The 25,206-nt window shown below is 49.5% G+C and overlaps 1 protein-coding gene across 7 annotated transcripts; it reads right to left on the reverse strand.

Moving 5' to 3' along the window:
* Positions 1-961: 961 nt before the first annotated feature.
* On the reverse strand, positions 962-25,168 carry AGFG2 (ArfGAP with FG repeats 2). 7 transcript variants are annotated; one of them, XM_025426012.3, is made up of 13 exons: positions 24,763-25,168; positions 17,009-17,102; positions 15,838-15,953; positions 14,586-14,760; positions 13,830-13,995; positions 13,024-13,149; positions 12,303-12,335; positions 7,502-7,622; positions 7,270-7,355; positions 7,001-7,084; positions 5,825-5,953; positions 5,417-5,502; positions 962-5,125 (listed from the first exon to the last, which is right to left on the reverse strand). In XM_025426012.3, the coding sequence occupies exons 1-13, from the start codon at positions 24,981-24,983 to the stop codon at positions 5,066-5,068; spliced, it is 1,497 nt and encodes a 498-aa protein (XP_025281797.1). In that variant the 5' UTR covers positions 24,984-25,168; the 3' UTR covers positions 962-5,065. The 7 variants fall into 7 exon arrangements, with proteins under 7 accessions (XP_025281797.1, XP_025281798.1, XP_048967073.1 ...); XM_025426013.3 differs by having other exon boundaries at positions 13,830-13,983; positions 24,763-25,167; XM_049111116.1 differs by having other exon boundaries at positions 13,830-13,983; positions 14,586-14,739; positions 24,763-25,164.
* Positions 25,169-25,206: the final 38 nt, after the last annotated feature.

Genomic DNA, 25,206 nt, shown 5'->3' on the forward strand with positions numbered 1-25,206 from the left:
CTGCCGGCAGCTCCGGAGTCCCCACCCCCGTGAGGTTAACCCGCGCGCGCCCGGGCGCTGGACGCCAGGCCGTGGGCGCGAAGTCTGGTTGGGGAAGTCTGGGAGAGGCGGCCTCCTGCCCACCCCACCCCCCTCGGGCTGGTGGCAGGAGCCGGGAGCGTGTGGGCGTCTTCACGGATCTGAGCTGACCGCTAAGTAAGCGGCTGAGGCCAAAGTGAGTGGAACTGCGTCGGGAGACGACGGCGCTGGCGGCGCAGGGTCCGCAGACCTGGCGATTAGGGGAAGGCGCTTACAGCTGCAGCCACGCCTCGTGCTGCCGCCACTCCCAGCTCTTCCAGCTCAGGCTGCGGGCGTCTGGCACCTGTGTCCCCCCTTCCCCCCCCGGGAATGGTTCTATACTCTTCCTTCCCAAGTCAAAATAGTTGCGAGAGCCACCAAACATTGGGCTGTGCTGATTTCAGAGCTCGAGGTTCAACAGATTCTCTCTGGTTTAGGGTGACAGGAGGTGTCTTCAGATAAGTTCATTTTCCCATTGGTCCCTGTCCCTGGACCATGCCACCAGAATTCCAGTCAAGGGGCCACTGAAAGAGAACCTGTGAAAGAAATCATCCCTCAGGGGCACTCCTCCCTTGCTACCTTCAGTCCCTTCTCATCACCACTGTCAAAGATGCCACATGGGCCAGCTGAAGACTCTGATTAGAGGTGTGCACTTCCTGGTGGAGGTAACCCTTGCTTCTTACATCCTAAGACGTTTGAGATGAGTTTGGGATTCAGACATTTCACACCCTACTTCTAATCCTTTCAAGGACCACAGACTTCTGCTAGGGTGATGGTGCTGGTCACCACACTCTGCAAGACACACCAGGAGTTGACACATGGGTTGGAGCCTTTAGAGGACCTTGTGCTATCACTCTTGTGACCAGTTAGATAAAGGGTGGGAAGAGTCAAGGTTTGAGGAGGGATAGTGGACAACCGAAGCCCCTGTTAAAGATGGTGTATGGGGAGGAGGATATATAACAAGAGTACTGAAGCCAAGAGAGGCCATTGCCTGTCTCAGACTAGTCCAAAAGCCATGACAGCCTGAGCTGGGAGGGCAGGGATTCCTGCCCATGCTTCTCCATTTCCCAGACCTGTGAGGAAGGGACTCTTCTGGAATACTGGAGAAACCAGTGGTGCAGTGTGCATGGAAGCTAGGATCCTCAAACATCTTTTCAAGGGTCATGTTGAGAGTGAGATGCATAGAACCAACCAGCATGGTGAGTATGGGAGTCTGGCTAGCAGGCAGGGGGTTCCTCAGGTGCATCTGGGTCGGCCATAGTTCCCCAAGATGCAGGGGAGGTGCTGGCTTGCGTTCATGTGTGCACTGGGGCCAGCGGCACCACCGCTGTTGGTGGGTATTGGCTAGGGAGAGGCAGGTATGTGATGGATCCATCAGTGGCCACCAAAACAGAAGTACATTCAAGGCCGCTGCCTCCAGTGTGGTCTTGACAGACCTACCTTATGCAAAGTAGCAAGGATACAAAAGAGATCTGCAGGCCCAACCCCTTGCCCAGGTATGGTGCTGCTTGGAGGAACATGGGAGCATCCACAGGGCCTCCCACCTGCTGTGTTCCTGGTCTGGAGCCTTCCTCTCCAGGCTGGATTTGAAGCTATCCACAGGAGGGCCTCTTCATTCCTCCTCTTTCTCACTCCCCATCAGCTGGGCCACTGTGCAGCCCCCAGTCCTTGGTAAAATCACGGCTGCATCACAGAGTCCAGCTCTAGGCCCCCTTGTGTCGCTGAGCGCATAAGTGCTGGGTACGGTGAAGCAGGAAGCAGCGGCGGGGAGAACCTGGGTTCTGGGCAGTCAGTACCAGGTGCTTTAGCATGCTGGGTACCAGGAAAAGCCTGGAGCCAAACAACTGGCCTAATCAGCTGCCCGAGCAACAGCACTGCCCTTGGCCCTGCTCAGACAAGATTTGTTTTAGCCTGTTGCCCTGGAAACTGCAGTTGCTCGGTGCAGAACCCCAGCTCTGCTGGGTGAGAACACCTCCCCACTCTGGAGGGTCTACCTGTGCCTCCCTCTGCCGGGTGCGGGGTAGCTGGGCCATGGAGCTCCACATTCCCAAGCCCAGGAGAATCTTGTCACTGAATCCTGTCAGTGGCAGGAGGCTACAGGGAGGATACTGTGGGCACTAAGGCTGGGCTGTGGCTGTCGCCCTCCCTTCCCTAGCTGGAGTTCTCCTCACTGCGGGGGGGGGGGGGGGGTGTGTGTGTGTGTGTGCAGGGGCAGCTGCCATCTCCTTCCGCCACCAGGGCTCCTAGACTCCCGGATACAGGGAATGGAGCTCTTCCTGGCAGTCCTGGGGACTGGCTCCTGCGTGCTGGGCCACAGGGGCAGGTGACCTGCTGAGGGCTGGGGGCCAAGTCAGAAGACTGTCTGTAGAGCTCGGTCACAGCATTGGCCACTTGGTCAGAGCCCAGTGGGAGCCTGGGCGAGCTCCACAGCGTGGCGGTGGCTCCATGGTTTGCCTGCTGTGGGGATCTGATGCGTAACCACCAGATAGGGCCGTGCAGGGACATCCTGGGGGTGAGGTAGGAGGAACACAGCCCAGTCACTTAGACATTTTCTAGCAGGCCAGGGATTTTTCCATTCTCTGCAGCTCGCCTGGATACAAGAGGCCCCATGGAGGCGGCGCTGTGGCTGCTCCATGCCAGGGGCGGCAGCTGCGGTCCTTGTCTTGGCCTGTGCCCAGGGAACTCGGGATTTCTGTCCTGGGGATGGAGGCTAACCCAGTGTAACTCCTCTGATTGGTCATCCTGCCCTGGCCAGTGAGCTGGCTGGAGTCCATGTTGGACAGAGTGCCCGGGGCACAGGGAGGGGGACTGCAGGGAGGGCCTGGGCACCAAGCCCTAAGGAGGTCGCTGGGAAACAGCAGGAGTGTAACTGAAACTCGCAGCAAGGGCCCTCTCAACTTCACCTCCAGACCTCAGTGCTTTTGGTCAGGAAAGGGAGTTGGGGGTGGCTGGGGAAAAATCAGATAAGGCTCCTCCTCCTACGAAAGAGACCTGCTTCCTCCCCTTCCTGGCTCTAAGCAGAGAAAATGGGAAACAGAAACAGGGCCCGGGACAGAGAAGTAATCAAGAGTGACAGAGAAAAATACTGGGAGAAGGGGACAGAACATGAAAAAGCCAGGGATGGTGGTCTATGCTGGGAAATCCATGATCCACCAGGCGATGGAAGGAGGGTAGGGGCTGGGAGAGTAGGAACACAGACCCGAGACAGGATGGGTTCTGAGCCTTGCAAAGGTGCAGAGGCTACGCCTGGATGGGCAAATAGCAGCAGAGAGAAATATTTCCAGAGAAGTCCTCAAAGTAAATAAAGTGATAACACAGTCCCCACCTCTCCTTGCTGTTCTGCTGCTAAAGGTCATTGGGTGGAAAGACCCAGAGAATCCCAAGAATGAACAGCTGAAGGGCCAGAGTCCCTGCACAATGCAGGAAAGGGAAGAACATCCCTTGACAGCAAGGCTGAAGGCTGGGCCTCTCCTCTGCCATGTGAGGTGTTTAACCCACGCTGGCTGCCTTGTCACCATACAAACAGCCCAGATGCTATGGCTGTTGACACAACATCCTCAGGCGAACAGTCTGGGGAGGGGCCGAGGATGCACCGGCCTGGGAGTGGTCTACTCCTGTACTCAGGTCCCACCATCGTCATCTCCATCCTCCAGCACCACCCTGCCCCGTGGGAGTCACCCCCTCACTGCAGCCACCTCCCACTGCACTCCGTCCCATTGCTAACCAGGATTCCAGCTCTGATGGGGCCTGGCCATGTCCAGCAAGGAATTCCTGTCCTGAGCCAACAGCATCATCATCTTCACTGACCTACTAGGCACACTGGGGCCCCTCAAACTAACTCAAAGTGAGACCATGTGAGCCATTTCCTTTTTCTTCCAAATGCAGTTCTTTTCCAACATTGCCTGCAACAGCTTTGGTGAAGAGATTTTGGGGGTGGGGGAGGCACATGGGAAAAAGATAGGAAAAAACCCAGCCAATTGCACAAAGCCTTTCCCTGGAAAAGCCCAGGCTCTGGAGTGGTCAGGACTTGTGAACACCCTCCCCACCACCTTCTGGAGCTCCGGCTTTGCTGGTTGAGGCACAGATGGGGATCCATTCCATTCCCCATGTAAAAGAGCTGTCTGGGAGCAGGAGAATTGTGGCATGTGTGTGCATGTGTGTGTGTATATATAATAGGCTATATTAGAAAATTCTCTATGTATAAATATAAAACACTGGTATCCAAACATGACACCACAGCAAACTAAAGTGCTTGACAGGAGTTGGGCATGTCTAAGTATATAGGTAAAACTATTATTCATCCTGAGTATCCAGGATGAGGGAGGGAGCTGGAGAAGCAAAACCATGGAGGGCCTTCTGGCATGGTGGGGATGGGGATAGAAGGGTGTGCTGGCCCAAGCCAGGGCATCAAGGGCATCCTATGCCCCCCTGCCCCCGACCAAAGCCTTCTCGACCTGTCTGATCACTGTCCAAGGTCAACACCACACCTCATCTCCACTTTGACCCTACTCTGCCCACCGTGCTTCTGTCCACAAGGAGACCAGCATGGGAAAGCTGGGGAGGCGGGAGGCTTGCTCCCACAGGAGAATGCTGGTCCGTCTGCACCCACAGCTTCCTCTGTCCACAGGGTTGGAGGTGAAGGAACCACTATGTATGCTGAAGGCAGGAGAGGAGGATTATTGTCATCATAATTAAGAATTTGAGAAATCAAATACCAATACTCCTCCTGGCCAGTCCCTGCCTGCTTTCCTCTTAGGCCTCCTCCTGGGTGGGAGCTGGAGTGGGGATGGGAGGAAGCCTTGAGGGCAGCTGACCGGGAAGCTGCCCTTTTATCTGCAAGCCCCAAGCAAAGCATTAGCACCTCCGCCATCCCCAAGACCCCTTCCCTGCAAAACAAGGCCCATTCTGGTCTCAGACCCACAGAAATGCCACAGGCAAATGGTCACCAGAGCTCCTGGGAGTAGAGGGGCCCCAGAGGGTGGGGAAGAGGCCCCCCAGGGACACAATGCTACAAGAATGGGTTGGTGGTTGGAGGTCTGGAGGCAAACGGGCTTGATGAGGATCCAGTCTGAAAAGAAACAACAGTCACCAATTAGGGGATTAGGGGAGAAAAGCTGCAGGCCAGGATTCTTTTCTCCCCCAGAACTGCTGAGCCTGAGGATTCTGGGAAAGTTGGTGAGCTGAGGCAAGTGGGGGGCAGGGGAATGTGGGAGACAGCAGGACCCACTGACTAACCCACTCACCGTTGCACGGCGAAGGCAGGGTTTCCACCCCACATTGCCCCATTCTCTTTCAAGGATTCTGCCCCCGACCCCCAGAGACAGGCCATCCCCCACACCAAGGCCATACTGGCACTTGCCATGAAGGGGTTGGTAGAGGTCCCAGCTGGCTGGCTCAGTTGCCTCTGACCCAGCTTGGCTGATCCTAGGTCGCTGAAGGAAGAGCCTGGGAAGCAAGAGCAAAAACTCAGCTGACAGTGTAAGCCCTTCCCCTCAAGCTGGTGCTGGCCAGCTTTGCTGGGCCTCCCTGCATCCTACAGTGGCAGCAAGAGTGGGCCTTTCTACATACAATAAGGGTCTGGAGCAGAGTCAGAGAACACTGGCAGGTCTGTGGCTTCTCTGGTGCCCCCTACTGGTCCAAAAGGGAACTATTTCAGATATCTGATATCCTAACAGTCCTAATATTCATACCCAGCCTCAATTCCTGCAGTCCCTTCGGGTGGGTGAGGAATGGGGTAAGAAAGGAGGGTGTGGTCTGAATCCCTTACCATTCTGCTGCTGAGTCATCGAGGTCTGTGGGGGGAACACTGGCGGTGGGAAGGTGCTGACAAAGGCCCTGGTGGGAGGCACTGTCTGGGGGAAGCCAGGCCCTGTACTGCTCATCCCAAAGCTGGACCCTGTGGAATGAGCACATGAAGGTCAGGAGAAGCTCTGGAAGGCAGGCTGGAGAACAGTTCTTCCTAGATCTGTCCAAGATGGGGACACGGGATAGAGTGTTTCCCTAACCAGAGGTACCCAGTAAAAGTACCCTAAGTGAGCCATTGGAAGTCTTCAGCTTTTTTGCAACCTAGTAAACCTGCCCTCTTCCTGCCCATGGTGGCTTGTAGCACAGACAGAGGGCACAGCAGTGCCGAGCATGGGTGTGGCCCAGAACTGGGGTCAGCTGCCAGCTACCTGTTAAACTGCATCAATGAAGGCAAAGTACTAGCCCTCTATGTGCCTCAGTGGTCTCATCTCTAAAAGTGGGACCATCCCCTTTCCTAGGACTGCTGGGAAAAGCAAATCCTGGGTGTAAAGCCCTCAGCAGTGTTTGCCACACCGTCAGGTCAGCATGCAAGCTGCTATCAATCTCTCTTCCTGGTCTCAAGGTTTTCAAGAACAACAACAAAAAGGTGGGGGTGGGGTGGGGTAAGAGTGCCTTTGAAGAGAGAAGAGCTGAGGCTGCAGTGGGATAAGGACTGAGGAGATCATAACACTCTGGCAGATGAAAGCAGGGACCAAGGGCAAGGCTGTAAGTGGGACACAGAAGGGAGAGAGGCTGGGTGCTGGGGGGATACGGCTGAGGGGCAAAGAGGGAGAGTCACTGCCACATCAGCCATTAAACCTGCAGAACCGGCTCGGGTAAGTAGCAGCTTGTTTTTTTGTAATTCTTAAATTCTGATCCTGGGACTTGGGTGCTTCTACTCTTTGCCCACTAGGTGGCCTGTAAGTGAAACGCGGTCTGGCCTGGTGAAGGGTGAGAGGGGGATTCGTTTCAGGAAGACCACAGCTGCCAGCTGAGGCTGTCTGCCACTCCTCCTGACAGAGGGGTGTGTGTGTGCGAGAGAGATAGACAGGGAGAGCCAGAGACAGAAGGACAGAGAGAGACAGAGAAACAGAGAGAAGGGAAAGAGAGAAGGAGGGAGAGAGGAAATTTGCACTCTGGGCAGAGTCTGGAGGCTTACCTGTGGCCAGGCCATTGGGCTGGAACGGGTTGGTGGAAGGCAGCTGGGGGTGAGTAGCAGGTACTGTGAAAGGGTTGGTGAAGGCTGCTCAGGGTGGAACAGGGTAGAGGCGGGAGAAAGAGACGGTTACTCTTTACTCATGTAGTTAATATTGGGCTGATAGCATTCCTCACAGTCTTGGGGTGCTCTTTCTCTACTTCCCTCTCTATGGAAGCCCGTTTCCTCTTGGCCTCAGATCCCCTCCCAGGGTCTCCACAGGCAAGACTCACCTCCAAAGGCAAGCCCTGTGCTGCCACCACCACCACCAGCTGGGGCCGACTGGAGTGCAGGGACCTGGCCAGCCACCCCAAAGACGCTGTGACATGGAAAGAGAAGTCAGTGTGCAGGGCACCCAGGATCAAGGGACCAGGGGATGGCAAACCCTGTTCTGCTTGACGACGATGGGAGCAACTGAGCAGGCTGGGAAAAGCCTGCTGCCCCAGAGCAGATGTCTTGACCTACCTGCTGGGGATACCTCCAGCTGATACTCCGGGCCCCAGGAGGCTGCCCATGTCTGGAAGGCTGTTGGGCTGACTGGTGGGTGCAAGAGGAGAGGCACCAAATGGAGTCACCTGGCTGCTCCCTGGGCAATGACAGGAAACAGAACGGGGAGTGCAGGGGTGAGGCAGGAGGGAAGGTGCAGAAGAGATGGAGGTGGGGGGAGCAGGGGAGAAGTAGCAGAATGATGGCATGAGTGGCCCCCACTGGGTTCTCTGAGCTTATTTCCCCCTGAATCATCCACTTCAGAGAGCCTTGACTCCAGCCAAGAATTCTAGGCAGTTTAGCCTTTCTCAGTCTCCCTAGTGCTCAAAGCCACCACTGCTGAGAGAAAGCTGCCTTCCCCTGGGTCAGGTCATTCATTGTCCCTCCTGGTCCAGTTTGACTCAGTTCTCATTTTTTCTTCAAGACCTGGAACCACCTGTGTTTTCCTCAAACCAGCATTTCCATGTATGGAGACATCACAGCAAGGGACAGGTAGAGGGGATGGGGGGTGTGGGAGTGGGTGAGGAGCTGCGAAGGGCAGAAAGGCCCAGACACTCGGGAGCCTCTCATGGAAGGCAGAGCCCCTGCTGGAGCACTGAGTGGAGATCTCCAGCTGAGAGCTTGGCTCCCACTCCTACCAGAGCCATCCTAAGGCCAGGGGCTTAGATCAGGGTTCCTCTGACCTCTCTGGTCATCACATCTAAAAAAAAAAAAACACCTAGGGGAAGCTCACATGTGGGGCTTACAAAACAGCCTGAGAAGCAAGCCCAGGAAATTCCTGTCCTTTGGAGAAAGCCTCTTTATCGGTGTGTCTCAGTGTCATCTGTATGGTGGGAATCCTGTCAAGCACTCTGGGCCTCTGGGCTGCTCTGAGGGTAAAATGAGGCTACATATGGGAAAGACTTGATTTTTATGGGTGTTGGGAGATGTATACTGAAGGAAAACGCACTTTGCCTGGTGTCTGCCACATGACAGTGCTCAGGAATTGTTTGCTGCGTGACTATGTGAGAAGTAGAGTGTGAGGAACTGAACTCTAGTTGGGGCCCTACTCCCTGCTACTGCTGTGACCTGAGCAAACTATCTTATTCTCCTGAACTCATTTTTGTCCTCTGTGGTACATTCCTATGGTGTAGGCACACACCTATCTATGGTGGCACAAAGTGCCATAAAGACAGCCCCCACGAACCCTGGTAAGTATTCTCAGGAAGTATTCTGGAATCTGAAAAGTACACAAATGTGAGGGATCACCAAAGCCTATGATTTAAGAGACCATTTCCGCGGTCAGAGGAATAAGATGAGGTTTCAAAGGAAATGTGATGGCTAGCTCAGATAGTAAATGCAAGTGAACAAGAGGCTCTCCTAGACTCTCAGCTCCAGTCTTTCAGCGTGTTCCACCTCAGCCTTGAACAAGAGGCCCCACCTGTAGGCCTCCCCACCCTTCGGGTTCAACAGAACCATGTCTCCAGATGTGCCTTCCCCAACCTCTGTCTGAATGAGAGCCTGGTTTTCCTCTCATAACAGCCCTGTTCTTTGCCCTCAGGGCACCTGACATCTTTGTAGTGACATATTTTTATTTTGTGTCAACTGTGTCCCCTTCTAGACTAATTCCACTACCAGGAGTTTTCTCACATATAGAAGTTGCAAATGTGCCCAACATGACACAAACAGCAGCTTTGTGTTTGTGAGTAGAAGACTAAATATTCATCATTCTCAACTGTTTGAGAGTAGAAGACTAAATATTCATCATTCATTCTACATATTCATCAACATAGGATGGATTAAATAAATTACGATATACACATAAGCAGGGCTATTGTGCGGCCATAAAAAAAACAATACAATGAGGAAGCTCTTCATGTACTGATAATAAAATCTATAGCAGTACTGTTCAGTTAAAACATAAATCAAGGTGCAGAATGGTATGTCTATTATGCCACCAAGAGTGTTAAAAAAAAAAGAGTCAGTGAAGGCCACAGGCTCCTCTTCCCAGAGGCCAGGTAACCTCAAGTCTGTTTGTGGGAAGAGAGGGATGTGATGGCAGAGGTGGAGAGTAGAGGTGAGACTCAGATAAGCAAGCTGATGGAAAAAAGCCTGTAGAGAGTGGGAAGAATCAACAGGTAACCTTCACAAGGGAAGACTCTTTTGCCTCCCAGAGGTGAGAGGAAGGGCCAGGGAAAGATAAAGACACTAGGCAAGGGAGGAATGGCAAAGCCAGGCTGGTTCTCAAATCCGTATTGCTCCCTGGCCCCCTCAAAGTTCAGCCTGGTTTCTCCTCAGTTAAGTTAGGGGCTTTTTTTTCTTTTCTTTTTAAAGGATTTTATTTATTTATTTGGCAGAGAGAGAGAGAGAACACAAGGAGAGGGAGCGGCAGGCAGAGGGAGAGGGAGAAGCAGGCTCCCTGTTAAGGCAAGAGGGGAGGGGTTGGGGTGGGGGGGCTGGATCCCAGAATCCTGGGATTATGACCTGAGCCAAAGGCAGACGCTTAACCAACTGAGCCACCTAGGCGTTGGGGCTTTTTTCTAAAAACTCCAGAACAATCACTTAGGTCAGAAGCCTCAGTACTGCTCTAGGCCTGTCAGGGAGCTCCCAGGTGAGAGAAGGTGCTTGCCCCACTGGGCTGTGCCCTATTGGGCTGTGTCTCCTGACGGACACTAGAGGGCAGAGCCCGCCCTCACTCTGGTAGGGTCCACAAAGGGTACTTTGTCAGCCCATTCTGGGAAGCTAGGTATACCTGTGCTCCTGTTTGCTTCTTCTGTACTTCCAGGGCCTCACTCCCTGTGGCTGGATTGGCATACAGGCCTTCTAGCAGTTTCAGGGGAAACTGCAGTTTTAGAAACTTCCCCTCTCCAGACTCCCCCTCAGAAATATAAAAATACAACTAGGCTTGTCAGAAAAGACACCCACCTCTCACCCAATCCTCCCTACTTTATACCCAGTAGTTCTTTATGTCACACTCAGAGAACCACCCTGGTGATCACGGTGCAGTGGGAAGTGAACAGGATCTGCCACTCATCAGCCATTGGGGTTTGGCCAAGTCACTGGCCAAGTTGAGCCAGTTCTGTCAACTACAAAATGGAGATCTTTCCTTCCTCATGGGGATAATATGGGGATGCTCCTAGCAATAGCAGGAGCCTCACAAGGGCTGATAGGTTCTGGCTGGCTGCAGACCAGCTGTGTTTTGAGATGACTAGACACTGGACAGAAGTTCACCTCAGGTTCAGCCGGGGAGGGCTCCGGGACTGACAGTTTCCTTCTCTTCTTCAAAGGTTGGCCTTTCGGACAAGGGATTGCGACAGGCATGCATCTCTGACAGGGCCAATTTATAACCACCTTGTATAGGCGGCTTTCTCTCTCCCAAGAGCACTTTCTTCCTGCTACACTGAATATTTCTGTGCCAGCTTACATTCTTACTGGTAACATGCAAAAGGGCCAATTTCCCTGCATACTGGCCATTACTAATCTTTAAATCTTTGAATATAACTTGTGAAATTATTATCTTACCCTAATTTGCATTTTCTCTGATTAGTCAAGTTGAGAACATTTTCATGATTTTTTTCTGGGTATTTGCTGCTTGTATTCCTTCCCTGTTATCCTATTCTTTTTTACTTATGGGAGTTTTAAAAACACATGATGGGGGGATCCCTGGGTGGCTCAGTGGTTTAGTGCCTGCCTTTGGCCCAGGGGGTGATCCTAGAGTCAAGTCCCACATCAGGCTCCCTGCATGGAGCCTGCTTCTCCCTCTGCCTGTGTCTCTGCCTCTCTCTGTGTCTCTCATGAATAAATAAATAAAATCTTAAAAAAAAAAAAGATAAAAACACATGATGGCTATTAGCTTTTTGTCAGTTTTCCACATTGTAATGATCTTTTCTGTTTCATGCCTTCAAGGACAATGAAACATTGTTATGGGACATCTTTCAGGATACCTTTTATTTTATAGAATGTGACCTAGACAACTTCTATTTGTTAGAAATTGATGTGATGTCTCCTAGTCTGTGGTCAAATTGTAAAAGGGTTCTGTGTTTGAAAATTCTATCTTTTGGGATGCCTGGGTGGCTCAGTGGTTGAGCATGTGCCTTCGGCTCGGGGCGTGATTCCGGGATCCTGGGGTCGAGTCCCGCATCAGGCTTCCCCCGCAGGGAACCTGCTCCTCCCTCTGCCTATGTCTCTGCCTCTCTCATGAATAAATAAACAAAATCTTAAAAAAAGAAATAAAAAGAAAATTCTGTCTTTTGATTACAAAGTTCTGCTTATATGTATTAGGTCAACCTTGTTCAAGTGTTACTCAAAAGGCCTACTTTCTTCCTTATTTGTCTATCTACTCTATCTATTATTAATCTCATGAGTCTACTATCATCCCCCTCTCAGTCACTCTGTGTTAGATTTTCATTGTGTCTAAGTTTTTGCTTTATGACTTTCAAGGCCACCCTGTCAGGTACTTTAAGTTGGCAATGTGAGAACTTCTTTGTGAATTTTAACTTTCATCAATATGAAATGTCCCTCCTTGTCCCATTCAAAAAAATGAAAATAAAATAAAAACAAAAGCGAACAGACAATTTGAGGTGGCACAGCGGGAAGGCTGTGGGCAGAGTGAGAGTCGGGGAGTCTGGGCTCTGGGCCGAGCTCTGCACTCTGTGGGCTGCATGACAGGGGAACCGCTGAACTGCTTCATTTGTACGATGGCTACATTTGAAGGGTTCCTTCCAGACCTCAAAGCTCTCAGCTCAGAGGACCTGAGAGGTTTCCGCCTTGGGTGGGCTATGAGGTGGGAAGAATAACTCACCAAAGCTGTAACTTCCAGTTAGCATCCGACTGGCTGGCAGTGAGGGTAGAGAAGAGGAAGGGTGGGTGGGTGGGGGAGGGGAGAAAGAGAGAGCGTAAGTCACTAGCTTTCTCCAGACATCAGGTCTTTATGGCACTCTGGCTGCCCTCCTGTGTGTCCAGGACATGCAAAGGCCGAGGGCCAGCCCCAAGGCTATGAAGACTTGATGTCTGGGGACTCAGGGAGGAACCAAATGTTTAATGACAGTGGCCTTTAGGGTCTCTTTCTTTTTTTGTGTGTGGGGGTCTCTTTGAACACAACACTGAAGATACATGCTTCTGTTCTAACAGGGGTGAGTGAGGACTTCTGGAGACTATCTTGGACTTTGACCCAGTGCTTGCCCTTTGGGCAGCATACATCGCAGACCATCAGAGCACTCTAGAGGAAAGGTCATGTCCGCTTTTGATTTTTCGAGGACTGGGATCCCCCAAACTTCCCGGTCAGAAATCTTCTATGCACACCCTGAACAACTGCTACTGCAACTGAGCTGTTTTCTCTACAGGACAAAATAGAGCAGTGGAGCCACTCTTCCTTTCCCAGGGCTGCTTCTCGTTCTCCCCTGTCTCCTTTGCCCAGATCTCGAGGTTGGTGCAGATGTGAATGAAGGGCGATGTATGGATGTGGAAAACTGAACATAGTCAGAAGAGAGGAGGGGACTAGAATAGAGCAGGGCAGAATTTACCTGTGGCTGTTGGCTGGGCCTGGAAGGGGCCTTGGCCAGCTGGAGGAATGCTTCCAAATGCAGAAGAGCCGGGGCTACTGCCAAAGGCATCGAAGTTGGCAAAGCCTCCATGGGAAGGTGTCTGGCCTACAGGTGGAGGGAATATAAAGGCTATATATATAACATGCTCATAGAATTGTTATAATATATACTAATTCTGAAGGCCAAAGGGACATTGCCTTTCCACAGGGTCCTGTTCAGAGAGAGGTGGCAGGGGCCTGGGCAGAGGGCCAAATAACCACTGGGGGCAAGGGGACCTCAGAGGCCTCCAAGCTCCCTCTCCACCATCTTTTATCCTTACTCCATGAGGCATTCACATTTTTGTCAGGGCCTACTTTGGGCTGAATCATGTGGGGAAAAAAATCGTTTTTGGTGGGGGAAGGGTTTGAGAAGAAAAACGGGAACTAGATACCATTTTATTCAACCCTCTGTTGGCTGCTGCCGATCTTTGGGAAGAGGGCAGGGGGAATGGAACACGTGATGAGCCCCCTGCCCCCATTTTAACAGAAAAAGAAAGTAATAAAAAGGTGATTTCCAGTGTTCTAACAGGAAGTGCTGGTAGTCCCAGACTGTGATGTTTTCTGGTCAAACTGGTAGATATAATCCTGGCCACTCTCATTTGACCCCAGGCCTTCCAACTTTGATACTTCAGAATTATCATCATGTTTGCAGGACGGGACAGGGGTGGGGACCTGGTCACCTCAAGGGCGTGAATTCCTTGTGTCAGGGGTATACACTGTGGGAATCTTCTCCCAAGCCCCACTTACCCCCAAAGGCTGGGAACGCAGCAAAAGCTGGTGCCACCTGGGGAGCAGCAAAGGGGTCTCCACCTATGTCGGCCAGCAAGTCAGTACTGGCTTTCTTGATGGAAGAGTGGGGAGGTGGCTGAGAGCTCCGGGGTTGGGACGTCCGAGGCTGCGACTGACAGATAGACTTGAGAGGAGAAGGCATGACATAGAGCACTTGGGGTCCCAGACATGACAGGGCCCCTGCACGGCTCCCTAGGCTGCCCCCAGATAGGCAAGTGGAGAGAGAAGAGAGGGAGAAACTGCCCTCAACTGAGCGATTTCCTGGGCAGAAGCTGCCTGAGCCCCTCATATACCTAGTTTCTTTGTCTTCGCAGTGTACCAGTTCCCAGAAGCAAATGTTTTAGGGCTTCTCAGAGAAGGTAACCCTGAGATACACAGGGATGGTGCCAAGATTTTGCCCACCCCCCAACACCCAGAACTGTTACTTCCTCATCTTTTCCAGGGGTTTGAGGCAGCATCCTGGCCCCTTCTGTGTTTCCTTGGAGCAATGGTTAGGTTTGAAGTCGATACTCTGACTTTCCTAAATACCACTTCCTGTTGGGTTCTTTCTTCCAAAAGATAGGAGAGTCTGAGGTGAGTCCAAGACATAGGTCTGAGAACCAACTCACACCTCCAATACTGTTGTTTGCTAAGTCCAGAGGATTGGACTTAGAAAACTGACATCCCTGTCTCCCAAATTCCCAACTAGCCTTGAAGGGCAGGTCTGAGAGTTACCTGGCTAGAAGCGGAGGCAGCAGCTGAGAGAGATGGCACAGGATCCCCCAGAAGAGTCCGCAGGGGCTTTCCTTCTGGGATGGAGCCCTGGATGGGGGTGGAGGCACTGCCTTTGGTATAAGCGGGCCCCTTGACTTGGTCTGGGGGGACATACCTTTGAGAAAGAATAGCCAGGCTGAAAGGAGGGGTAACACCATGCGCCATGCTCAGTGTAGGCACTTGAAAGCACAGGTGACAGCCCAAGTCCCTTTACCCTTTCCCACTGATTCCCTTGTTTGAACTAAAGGAAATTGAGGAACTCAGCAAAGTCCTGACTATCCTGAGTATCCCATTTACTGCCGGATGCTCATTCTTTTCTGCAGTAATGTTCTCTTTGCTCAGATGTGGGCCTGTTTTTTCTTCCTCTCTCCTTTCTCTTTCTGACATCAAACCATTTGGGTTTTAAGTAATAATGTGTCAGTAGTGCTGCTGGACAGGTGATCCTATTTTTCAACTTCCTTTTTATTTTCTAGGCGTTTCTGCGAGTTCCTCCTTCTCAGTACCACAGAAAGTTTCTGCCACCTCCTCTTCTAAGTGCTCACAATCTATCCTGACAGCTCCTGTGACTTCTGATAAAATTCCCTCCACTCTAGCATATGTATGTGGTCTCTACTCTGGAAGCATCTTCTTTATCTGGAGGACACCCCCAGGAGGGACTCCAAAATGCTGTTTTGTCCACATCAAACTCCTTGTTGTCTGAATTCTCTTCTCCACCCTATAGTTACCCCCAACATACACACACCCCTGAGATCAAGCAATAGGAAGAGCCACCTGGGGAAAGAAAAAGCAAGGGGGAGCAGAAACAGTGTTTTTGTCACCAGGAAAATAGAACACATATACATTGTGGATGAAATGATGGGATGGGTTAAAAGCACAGAGTTCTAGGGTATGTGCTTCCAGCTGCCTCTTTGCATATATGGGCCCAGCTAAGCTATAAACCTGATCCACACTCCCACAGGCCTAGCCCCTCTCTAAGCAGCCTAGTATCTCCCCAAAAGAGGAGCATCAAAGTTAGTAACTGGGGACAAGTTGTCCTTTAGGTAGTTTCATGATTTTGAAGTCAGAATTGAGCCCTAACTGAATCTGGATGGAATATATTCAACCCAAGTCTGGCCTTTGAGAGAAGAACCAACTCAAGTCTGGAAACTAGACTGTCAGATAAAGAATCCCTTTGGACATGCATCTCCGTAGCAATATCCTTCCTCCTCCTTACCATCTCTTCTTCTCATATTTTTCCTGGAGAAATTCCTTCACCTTCTGAGGATCCCTGGAATCCGGTATTAAAGATGTCCGAGCATCAAAAAGACCCAGCCAAATCTTCCTACAAACCTAAAGGAATGGAGTCAGGTAACAGAGGAGTTCAGGCATAAAGCATGAGATGGGAATGATACTACTTCCAATTTATTTATCCATACATATTAATGAGCATGGACACATGTGAGGGTCTGGGTATACCCACAAAGCAGACGATCCGTGGCTTCACAGAGTTGACCATCTAATGGGGAGGTCGTGCCTTAGGTAAGTAAAAACAGATTTATAATTAAGGGACGCCTGGGTGGCTCAGTGGTTGGGGGCCTGCCTTCAGCTCAGGTCCTGATCCCGGGATCCAGGATCGAGTCCCATATTGGGCTCCCTGCGAGGAGCCTGCTTCTCCCTTTGCCTATGTCTCTGCCCCTCTCTCTTAGTCTGTGTCTCTCATGAATAAATAAATAAATAAATATTAAAAAAATTGATTTATAATTACATATTATGACACATCTTGTAAAAGAAAAGAGAGGACCATGAGAATTATGGGGAATGAAATCTGGATGGGGGTGGGCTCAGGGATGATTGTCAGAGCTGTGGCTTCCAGAACACCTCCAGAGGCCTTCCCTTGTCAGTATCCTCTAAGTAAGCCAGTTACCCACAAGCTAGGAGGACTGGACTGCTAACAGCAAGGACAGTGTCTTCCCACCACCAGCAGATTTAGCTGGGGAAGGGGTTTAACCAACATTCGAGTACATGGCATGGGCTTATACCCAGGGTTCTGAGGGTCCGATTGGTAGAGCTGGCTCCAGATCTTACTCTGAGTCAATTCTGAATGCTCATCAACGTGGTGCTCTAAATGTCAAGGGGCAGTCTTCCTTGTGAGTGCCTAGGAGTCACCCCCTATAGAGATTTTGCTCCTTTCCCTGCTTTCTCTAACAAAGGCCTAGACAAACCATAATTTGTATAATGAAGATTCTATGGATATACAAATATGCATAAGACATAGTCAATACTAAAAAATAAAAGAAACTGGACCAAAAAGGAAAGCTGTGGGTTTTTTCCATAATCATGAGACACAGCTCCCCTGGCCAGCAGGGCAACTATAGCCAGTAACCATTCCATCGGTGCTGGCTTACCTCATTTCCACGGGATTGCAGGAACACTACTTCAGGCTCAGTGAAAGTTGTCATGGAGATGGACTTGACTCGATGGGGAGGGTTCAGGCCTCTCCTGTGAGAGAGAAACAGGAAGAGAAGTACAATGTGGTTAGTGGTTAGCACTGCAGGTCTGTTTATGGGAGGATGGGGAGGGAGAAAGGAGAAGACAACACATCAATTGAGGTAGAACTCAGGTAGAATTCCCTGACGAAGCTACTTCCTGATTCAAGGAAAGAAGGGAAGTGAGACTGTTTTGGCAGCTTTTAATGAGAGTCAGGGGTGTGTTGGGATCCCCCTCATTCTGGAGAAGAAGGTAGGGCCTGCCTATCCAGAAGCATTGTCTCCCTTGCCTGGGTTCCATGGCAGGAAACCTGCCTTCTCTCCTAGCAGGGTTCCTCCTGCAGGCTGAGGGGTGGGTAGGGTGGGGTGGGGGTGGGGGGTTACTTCTGGGAACTCAGAGATGTGCCCACATCCCATTTCCTGTTTTGCCATGGTTTAATACCTGGCTGCCTCTCCTCTTTGTCTAGACAGAAAGTGTGATTGTAGGGATGGAGAGGGGTCCCTCTCTTTTATTAAGAGATCTCTGAGAAAAGAAATAGTCCAGACCTTCTCAGCTCTAGATCTTTCGATGAAGCAGGAGGAAGTCAGAGTTAACCATGAGATACGAGATTGGCATGAGTCAGGAACATATATCCTGTAGTGATGCTTTTGTGCCAGCTCTGTGTATTCTGTTAACTCTCTGGGAGTCTATTTGTGCCCACAGAAGCCCTATAGAGATTACAGTAGACAAGAAAGCTTTCTTGCCCACACTCAACTGCCCTCTGGAGTGTTCTAACAAGGGAAACTTGGCGTTAAGCCAGGTTCCCCTTTCCTTTTCCCTTAAGTTTTACTCTGGTCCAGACCAACTGCATTCATCGGATGAAAACAAAACTGGCCAAACCACAACAAATAAACCAGACCCTGGGACCAGGCTGTGAAAGAGCATTGGCATATGCAGGAAAGATAGTCTCAGCTGATGAGGCCTCTTCAGACTTTCACTCCCCTGAAAATGGGCAAATCAAGATGTGAAAATGAAAGAAGCTCTAAAAGAGGGTCCCGGTTGATGCCATCGGGAAAGCAGAGGGAAGGAGGAGATCACACAGTTTACCAAATGGAAATCCTAGAGAAATTTTATGCTAACAGGTGTACCCACAAAATGAAGGTATCCCTATGAGTCTAGAAAATTGGCAGTGTACGTTAGTGTCTGTGTAAGGGTATGCCAAGGCGGTGGGGCGAGGGAGGGGGGACAGGTGACATGATAGAGTGAAGAGTGAAGAGCAACAGTTCCTTTGGATAATAAATTACCGATTGTGGGATTCTAACAAAGGACAGGACACCGAAGGCTACAATTGAAGGTATTTTCAGCAATTCTGTTGCTAGCCTTTTAAGTAAAGGATCTCTAAATACTCCTTTAAAAGACATTATCAAAGAGGACTGATGCCCTAAAGAAAGATTAGAGCAGAGAAATCCAAAAGCAAGGCTTTATAACTACAGGTCAAACAATAGCTTTTAAACTTGATCTGCCCTGAAGACTCTTCTAATCATATTTCAGAGATATTCCAGTTTTCTCTCTTAAAGCCTTACTAATGGCCTTGTTTTGTTTTGAAGTCCAGACAGACTTTTATATTCTTTCCCTAGCTCTTGGTCACCTTAATCTCTAGGCTCTTCCCTCGCAAAATGCCAGATGTTCTAAGGTCCAGCCAAGCAGACCTCTCCGTTCCTTTGATCCCAGTTCTTATCTTCACCTCTTACTTAGAAATATTTCCTTTGCCAAAATACAAGGCATAATGGTAGGCACTCTGGGGGGTGCAATAGGACAGCTGTTTACCACTATATACCACATATATCACATTTCATGTAGACTTAGTCCTTGATCAGCCGATGCTTGCCTACAATGATCCTAGGAGCCTAGACAAAGATACTCCTCAACACAGTTGGGTGCCATTTAGGCACACACAAGCCGGATCAGAGAGAATGTGGCACCAGGATGCAGCAGTGGGGGAAGGAAGGAACTGGTCATGGGAAAAGTAAAATGTATTCTGTTTACACTAGAAGAACAGATTTAAAGCCTATCACAAAAAGGTCATTGACATTTCCTGAAAGGACAACCAGGAACTGTTAGCAAAGTGTAAACAGGGAGGTGCTTCCTTATAGGGGGAGGGGGAGGGATTTGACCCATTCATCAGTCTAGAGGGGATGATTGGAACAACAGAACTTCCTATGGTTAAGCTTGGACTGGAGGATTTTGGGAGGGTGGGGTGGAGGGTGGAAGATAGTATGAAGGGAAAGCAGAGAAAATAAGTGATTTAGGTGCTTTGGGCCAAATGAATCTGAGGGAACAGGATGTTTCCATAGCACAGTACAAAAAGCACTGCTCTGACCTTGATGTCTGTAGACTGGATTATGTATAACTAGAGCCACAGTCTGGGGGCAGGGAAAATTCTCTACAAGGCAACATTCTGCAGCCCAGGAAGAGGACCTAGTTACATGGCCTATGAGTCAGAGCATTTTGTTTCTGAATCAGAGAGAGGTCATTGCTGGCTGAACAGAAGCAATTTAGAAACAAGAGCCCCTCTCCTCCCAGTAGCTGAAATCAAATGTTAGAGGAGTGTTAGGTCTCTCTGGGGACATAGCAGGATCATGCGAGGGGCCAGATCTGAGTCACTGGCCTGGAAACAAACAGACTCAAGTCTTCAACTTGTACCCAGTCTCCCCAACATGACTCACAGGTTCTCCCCAAAAGAAGTGAGAGCTGGAAGGAGACACTGCCCTTTGGTTATCACAGCAAATCCATTCTGTTATTTCTAACAGGAGGTGCTGGGGGAATGCAGAGATAAATTTATTTGCCCAGAATAGGGTAAGTTTTTCCAACTGAAAGCAAGTATATTACTAGGACTTGAGCCTCAGCCCAGTCATGACGCCTTTGACTTCAGTTTCTGTTTCTTGGGGCACCTGACCGGCATTTGAAGTACTCTGCATCCTTCTATGAAGTGCCCTGAAATACTGGCAGCAAAGCGACCTGCAGGGACCCTAAAGCCCGCCCAATTTTCTCTCCTTGCCTCTCTCTCCCCTCCCTTATGATCACACAACTATTTCTACAAATACCACACCTTTTGTTTTTCTGTGGTCATCTCCCTCACAACCCAGGTTTTGCTTCTATCTTGCTTCATGAAAGTCTCAAACTTGCTCAGCTGCTCAGATAAGAAGGTTCTGTCAGGCCAACAATGGAAAAAAACAGTTCTACCCAGCACCCAAGTTCTTTCATTTGTGCCGAATTTGGACTTGGGAATTCCTGACTTCTGAATATTTAGTGTTCAAATTCATACCTCCCAGGTGGGGTTTCTTTGCTTCTGGGATTCTAGTCCTCTCTGCCTCTGACCAGGGTTCAGCTAAACCACTGTTGGCTCTTATCTTGGACCCAAACATCACCAAAAAGAGTCCCTATTAGAGACTCTTACCAGTCCCTAATAGGAGAGCTCCCCTATTACCTGCTCCAGGCTCAATTTCACGAATTTTACAAAACTTCCTCCTGATCTAAAATCCCTGCAACAATGATAAACTGCTGTCCACTCATGTAGAGCCACACAGAATCCTCTGCCTTCCTCTTCAGGCTCATTCCCAATCCTTTTACATTGTTTCTCCTTCTCATCTCTTTGGATGAAAGGTGAGGCAGGAGAGGATGGAGGGATGTGACTAATACAGGGGCAAGGGACATGTCTATCTCTCTGAGACGGATGGAAAAGTACTGAATTATTGAACAACACACTATGCCTTTTCTTCCATGGAGATAAAAGTGCTTCAACCAGGAACCACTACCAGCAAGGCCAGATGGGGAAACTAAGGCACAAGGAGGTTAGGAACTTGTCATAAAGAAAGAGCTGTCAAGCACACCTCGCACCCAGTCCAGAGCTCTGTCCACCTGACCTGTGACTTAATCCTGCTGTGGGAATGAAGTTGTACAGAAGTAGAGGAGACAAGTTATATATTATTGAGACCTGAAGGATGATAGATTAAAGAATGAACTCAAACATCTAGGTTAGGGAAGCATGCCACAGACTTTGCTGAACCCAACCCTGATGTCAATGACATTATAGGCCTCAGAATCTATTTTCTTTTTTCTTTTCTTTTTCTTTTTTTTTTTTAGAATCTATTTTCTTATTAAAGAAATGTGGTTTATTCATTGAGGCATCCAGGCAAACCAGAGCAAGAAAAAAACTTGAAGCCACTGCTTTGGAAAAAGCACTTTTTAGCAGCAATTTTTACCCTGTCCTAGCTTTCTTCTCTAGTAGAAGAGTCAGACACAACCAAAGACACAGCTGAATGTATATTTTGGGGAAATGAAAAGGACCTATATCCAGGTTAAGGAAACTAGGTATTGGACGAAAACCAAATGAATAAAACTAGGTCAAATTTGGGACCTACAATTGTGGCAGCATGTATATAAATTTAGAAACAGACAAAACTAGCAGCTTCTCTCTCAGTCCCTCACACCAACGCTGTGGTTTTCTGCTAGAGCTGAGAAAATATTTCTCATGAAAAAAGAAAATGAGAATGAGCTTGTACATGTAGTGACAAAGCCATAGTCATACCCACCCACCAGTATTAAAATCAAAAATTTTCTCCAGATCTTGGGAAATTCAACTTTGGCTGCAACAGTCAACTTTGCTCCATCAGACTGTGCAGCCAGCTGGGAACTTTGGAAATTGAGCTCACTGCCCTCAGAACACTCCATTCCCCTAAGAAGTGGACATATTTGTAACATACATGCTTAATAGAGAGCTGGCTTTCAAGATAAAGCCTGTCTCACTGTCTCCTTTCCCTGGCTATGGTGCTAAAGTGTGGGACTTGAATTCCCATCCCCTTCAATACTGTTGTTCTTTTTTTTGTTTTTTTGAAGATTTTATTTATTTATTCATGAGAGACACAGAGAGAGGCAGAGGGAGAAGCAGGCTCCATGCAGGGAGCCCAATGCGGGACTCGATTCCGGGACTCCAGGATCACGCCCTGAGCCAAAGGCAGTTGCTCAACTCCTGAGCCACCCAGGAGTCCCCTGTTGTTCTTTAAACAAATAATATTTTTTCTTTTTTCATCATCCTACCTCAACATGAGCTCCTATCACTCTCCAGCCCATGCTGAGCTTAATTTAACTTCACAGTACTTATTATTATCGGCAATTATATATTTAATGATTGATTTAGATAGAGTCCATGGCCTCCACTGTGGTATAAGCTGCATAAAGATGGGTACAATTTTGTGCACTGCCATATCTCCAGTGCCTGAGACCATATCTGGGGCTTGACAGGCACTCGATAAATACATGTTGACAGACTGAATGAATGAATGAATGGACAGCCTCCTGACCTACCACAATTTTCACTTCCCAGTACCACAAAAATCCTGATCTTTGGTCAATCAACCATGTGGATTTAAGATGTTAGTTGGTCTAAGTGTCACCCTGGAGCCATGCCCTTCCGTGTCTTTTTAACTGTGTGTGCTCTCTTGTCACTCTGCAGCCAGTAGTAAGCATCCCACACCTCACACATTGTTTAGGGCCCACCTGCCAGGTCCTGCCAGCACCTGCCTGTCCCAGGGCACAGGCAATATTTTTATAAAGTTCCTACGTGTGGCCCTACTCCAATGAGTTCTATATGGTGAGAAGTACCACCAGAACCCAGGCAGACAGTCACAGCCAGGGCAACCAAAGCTTTCTTCTAGAGTTTCTTCTGATATTTCTCTCCTTATAATGTCAACCTGCCTTTAGTTTACTGTGCACAAGTGATAAAGTTCTAAAACTGTGCACTGATATTTAAGGAGTTAACTGTTCTAGCAAAAGAAATCAGGTTTTTAATGTGTGCCAGATCCCTTGACCCTCCTTCTGTCCTGATTCAGGGATATTCATTATAGAAGGGAAATGTTATCTATGGGATACTTTAAACCAAGATCTATAAAATAATGATAATAGTGTCAGCTCTCCCATTTAGTTATGCTTTATCTTTTGTGCTGCACAGCTAACCTTGGGAATGAATTAACACTGTTTCCAAACATTTTCTTCCTAGGACCTAGACTCTAATATACCATCAGTTTTATCTGCCTGCTCCCAGACTCTATAACCAGATTTTCCTCTTCACAACAGGATCTTCAGAAATCTGTTCTTTCTCTTTCTGCTATAAATAGTCCTAAACTTTGCTCTTTCTCTCCTCAGAGTACTTGTCCCAGTCTCAGGTCTATCCTTTTGCTTCATTTAAGTCTCTACTTTTTGACACATTCCTGTTTGAGTTCTAATTGTTGTCCCAAGAGCCATAATGGCTTTCACTTAGACCAAAGTCATTACACACAAGTGGGATTGATCAGAACATAGGAGTTTGGCAAAGGAGGTAAAAATCAAATAGAGAAATAATCCTACACTGTTATCTTAGGAGACTTGGATCTTCATTTTTGATCTGCCATGATCCTAACTAATATCTAATAACAAATGCTGAAAACAGCAACCCCCATATGGCACTGGATAAATCAGTAAACCTCTCTTTGCTTCTGTTCTCCCATCTGTCATGTAAGAACAGTACTGCTCCCTTCTTGGCTCCTAAAGGTGTAAGAACAAGGAAAGCACCTTTTGTTAAATACAACACCAACCAACTAGACAAATACCAATGTATTAAAACCATTCTAAGCAAGTCCAAATAAATCTCTTGATAAACTTATACAAAATAGAGATACAGGGTTGGTATCCGATGTTAATCAGGCATCTAACCAAATAATTCCCTACGAGGAAAAAGAAACTTACCCTGTAACCAGAAATCTGGCCTAGAACTGTGGCTCTAAATTAGTTCAGGCATGACCAAATTCAGTGCCAGTGCCAAGTGCAGCACTGCAGATTATACAAAACTCCCCCAAATCTAGAAAGAGCTGCCAAATGCTACTCCCAGGATCAAGCCATGGCAACAAGAAGCTTAAAGGTGTAAACTATTACACTTAAGGATGGCTCATCCAGATCCCCAAACCTTTGGAAAAGTTAAGCTCTCTCTAACAGGGCAACCCACCAGCTCTCTAAAGATGTGTCAGAAATCTACCTCTGGGTAGTACTCCACAGCCCTGCACCATTAGGACCTGCACCTGAACACCGCAACATGGCTCCTTACCTGTCACTCTTTCTACTCTGTTAGCCCGGGTTAACTTACCTATTTTAAATTGGTTTCTCCATCTCACACTCCAGGATGGGTACAAGCCAGAAGGAAGAAAAGTACACCTTCATCTAGAGCCCAGCTTATTCTACTCCTCTCCTGTTTGTCCCCCACCTAAACAGAGTTCCCTTTCAAGGTGTGTGTCATTCTCTGGCCCTTTCAATGTCTAACCACCTCCCCACCCCGGCTCCCTTCAACTCTCCCTACTTTCGGTCCGCCTGCCCTCCCTTCGAGAGTTTCTCCCTTCTTCTCCGGTGTCCGTCCTATCCCCTGCAACGCGACTCCCATCGTGTCTTGTCTCCCAGGCCAATTTCCTTTCCCCGTGACAGCTCTGCAGCAGACCACCCTCTGAGCGCATCAGGCGCTTCCCCAGGCCTCTCCGCCACCACCCCTACCTCAGCTCGGTCCCCTCGCCCCGATCCCCGCTGCCTAGCCCCCTGCCCCCCCCCCACCCGCCGACACTCCGTGGCCCCTTCCCTGTCCTGCCCCATCCCCCACCCCCGCCAGTACACTCACAGGAGGCCGGAGCAGGTGGTGCAGACGAAGCTGCCCACGGTGATATCCACGTAGGTGACCCCGCGCTGGGCGCACTCGAAGCAGTGGCGGTTCCCGGCCTGGCTGCAGCCGCCCAGCTCCCGCACCCGGCGACACCACACCTCCGAGGCCGCCTCCGCCTCCGCCTTTCCCCCGCTGACCCCGCCACCCGGGCCTGGACCCTTCTTCGCCGCCATCACCATGGTTGCCCGGTCCCTCGGACCACCTCCCCGCAAGTCAGCAATTGGCCCTTCAACTACGGCCACCTTCCCGCCTCCTCTGCCTCCTCCGCACGCCCGGCTCCCCTGACAGAAGCTAGGGAGCCGGCGACGTCCGCGGGAGACTCCTCAACCCCTCGCCTCGCCTATTCTGCACGCTGATTGGCTAGTCTCCTCCCACCTCCTCACTCTGATTGGCTCGACTTTG

This window comes from Canis lupus, chromosome 6 (assembly GCF_003254725.2).
Source record: "Canis lupus dingo isolate Sandy chromosome 6, ASM325472v2, whole genome shotgun sequence".
In the NCBI taxonomy this organism is placed as follows: Eukaryota; Metazoa; Chordata; class Mammalia; order Carnivora; family Canidae; genus Canis; species Canis lupus.

Bases quoted from the DNA above. Each gene is read 5' to 3' on its own strand.
- AGFG2 (XM_025426012.3), bottom strand. From the start codon at position 24,983: ATGGTGATGGCGGCGAAGAAGGGTCCAGGCCCGGGTGGCGGGGTCAGC. The intron at 13,996-14,585 runs GTAACTCTCAGA...TCTCCTCTCAAG, and splicing joins CTGCCTCCGCTTCTAGCCAG to TCTATCTGTCAGTCGCAGCC. The intron at 7,085-7,269 runs GTGAGTCTTGCC...CACCCTGAGCAG, and splicing joins CACAGGGCTTGCCTTTGGAG to CCTTCACCAACCCTTTCACA.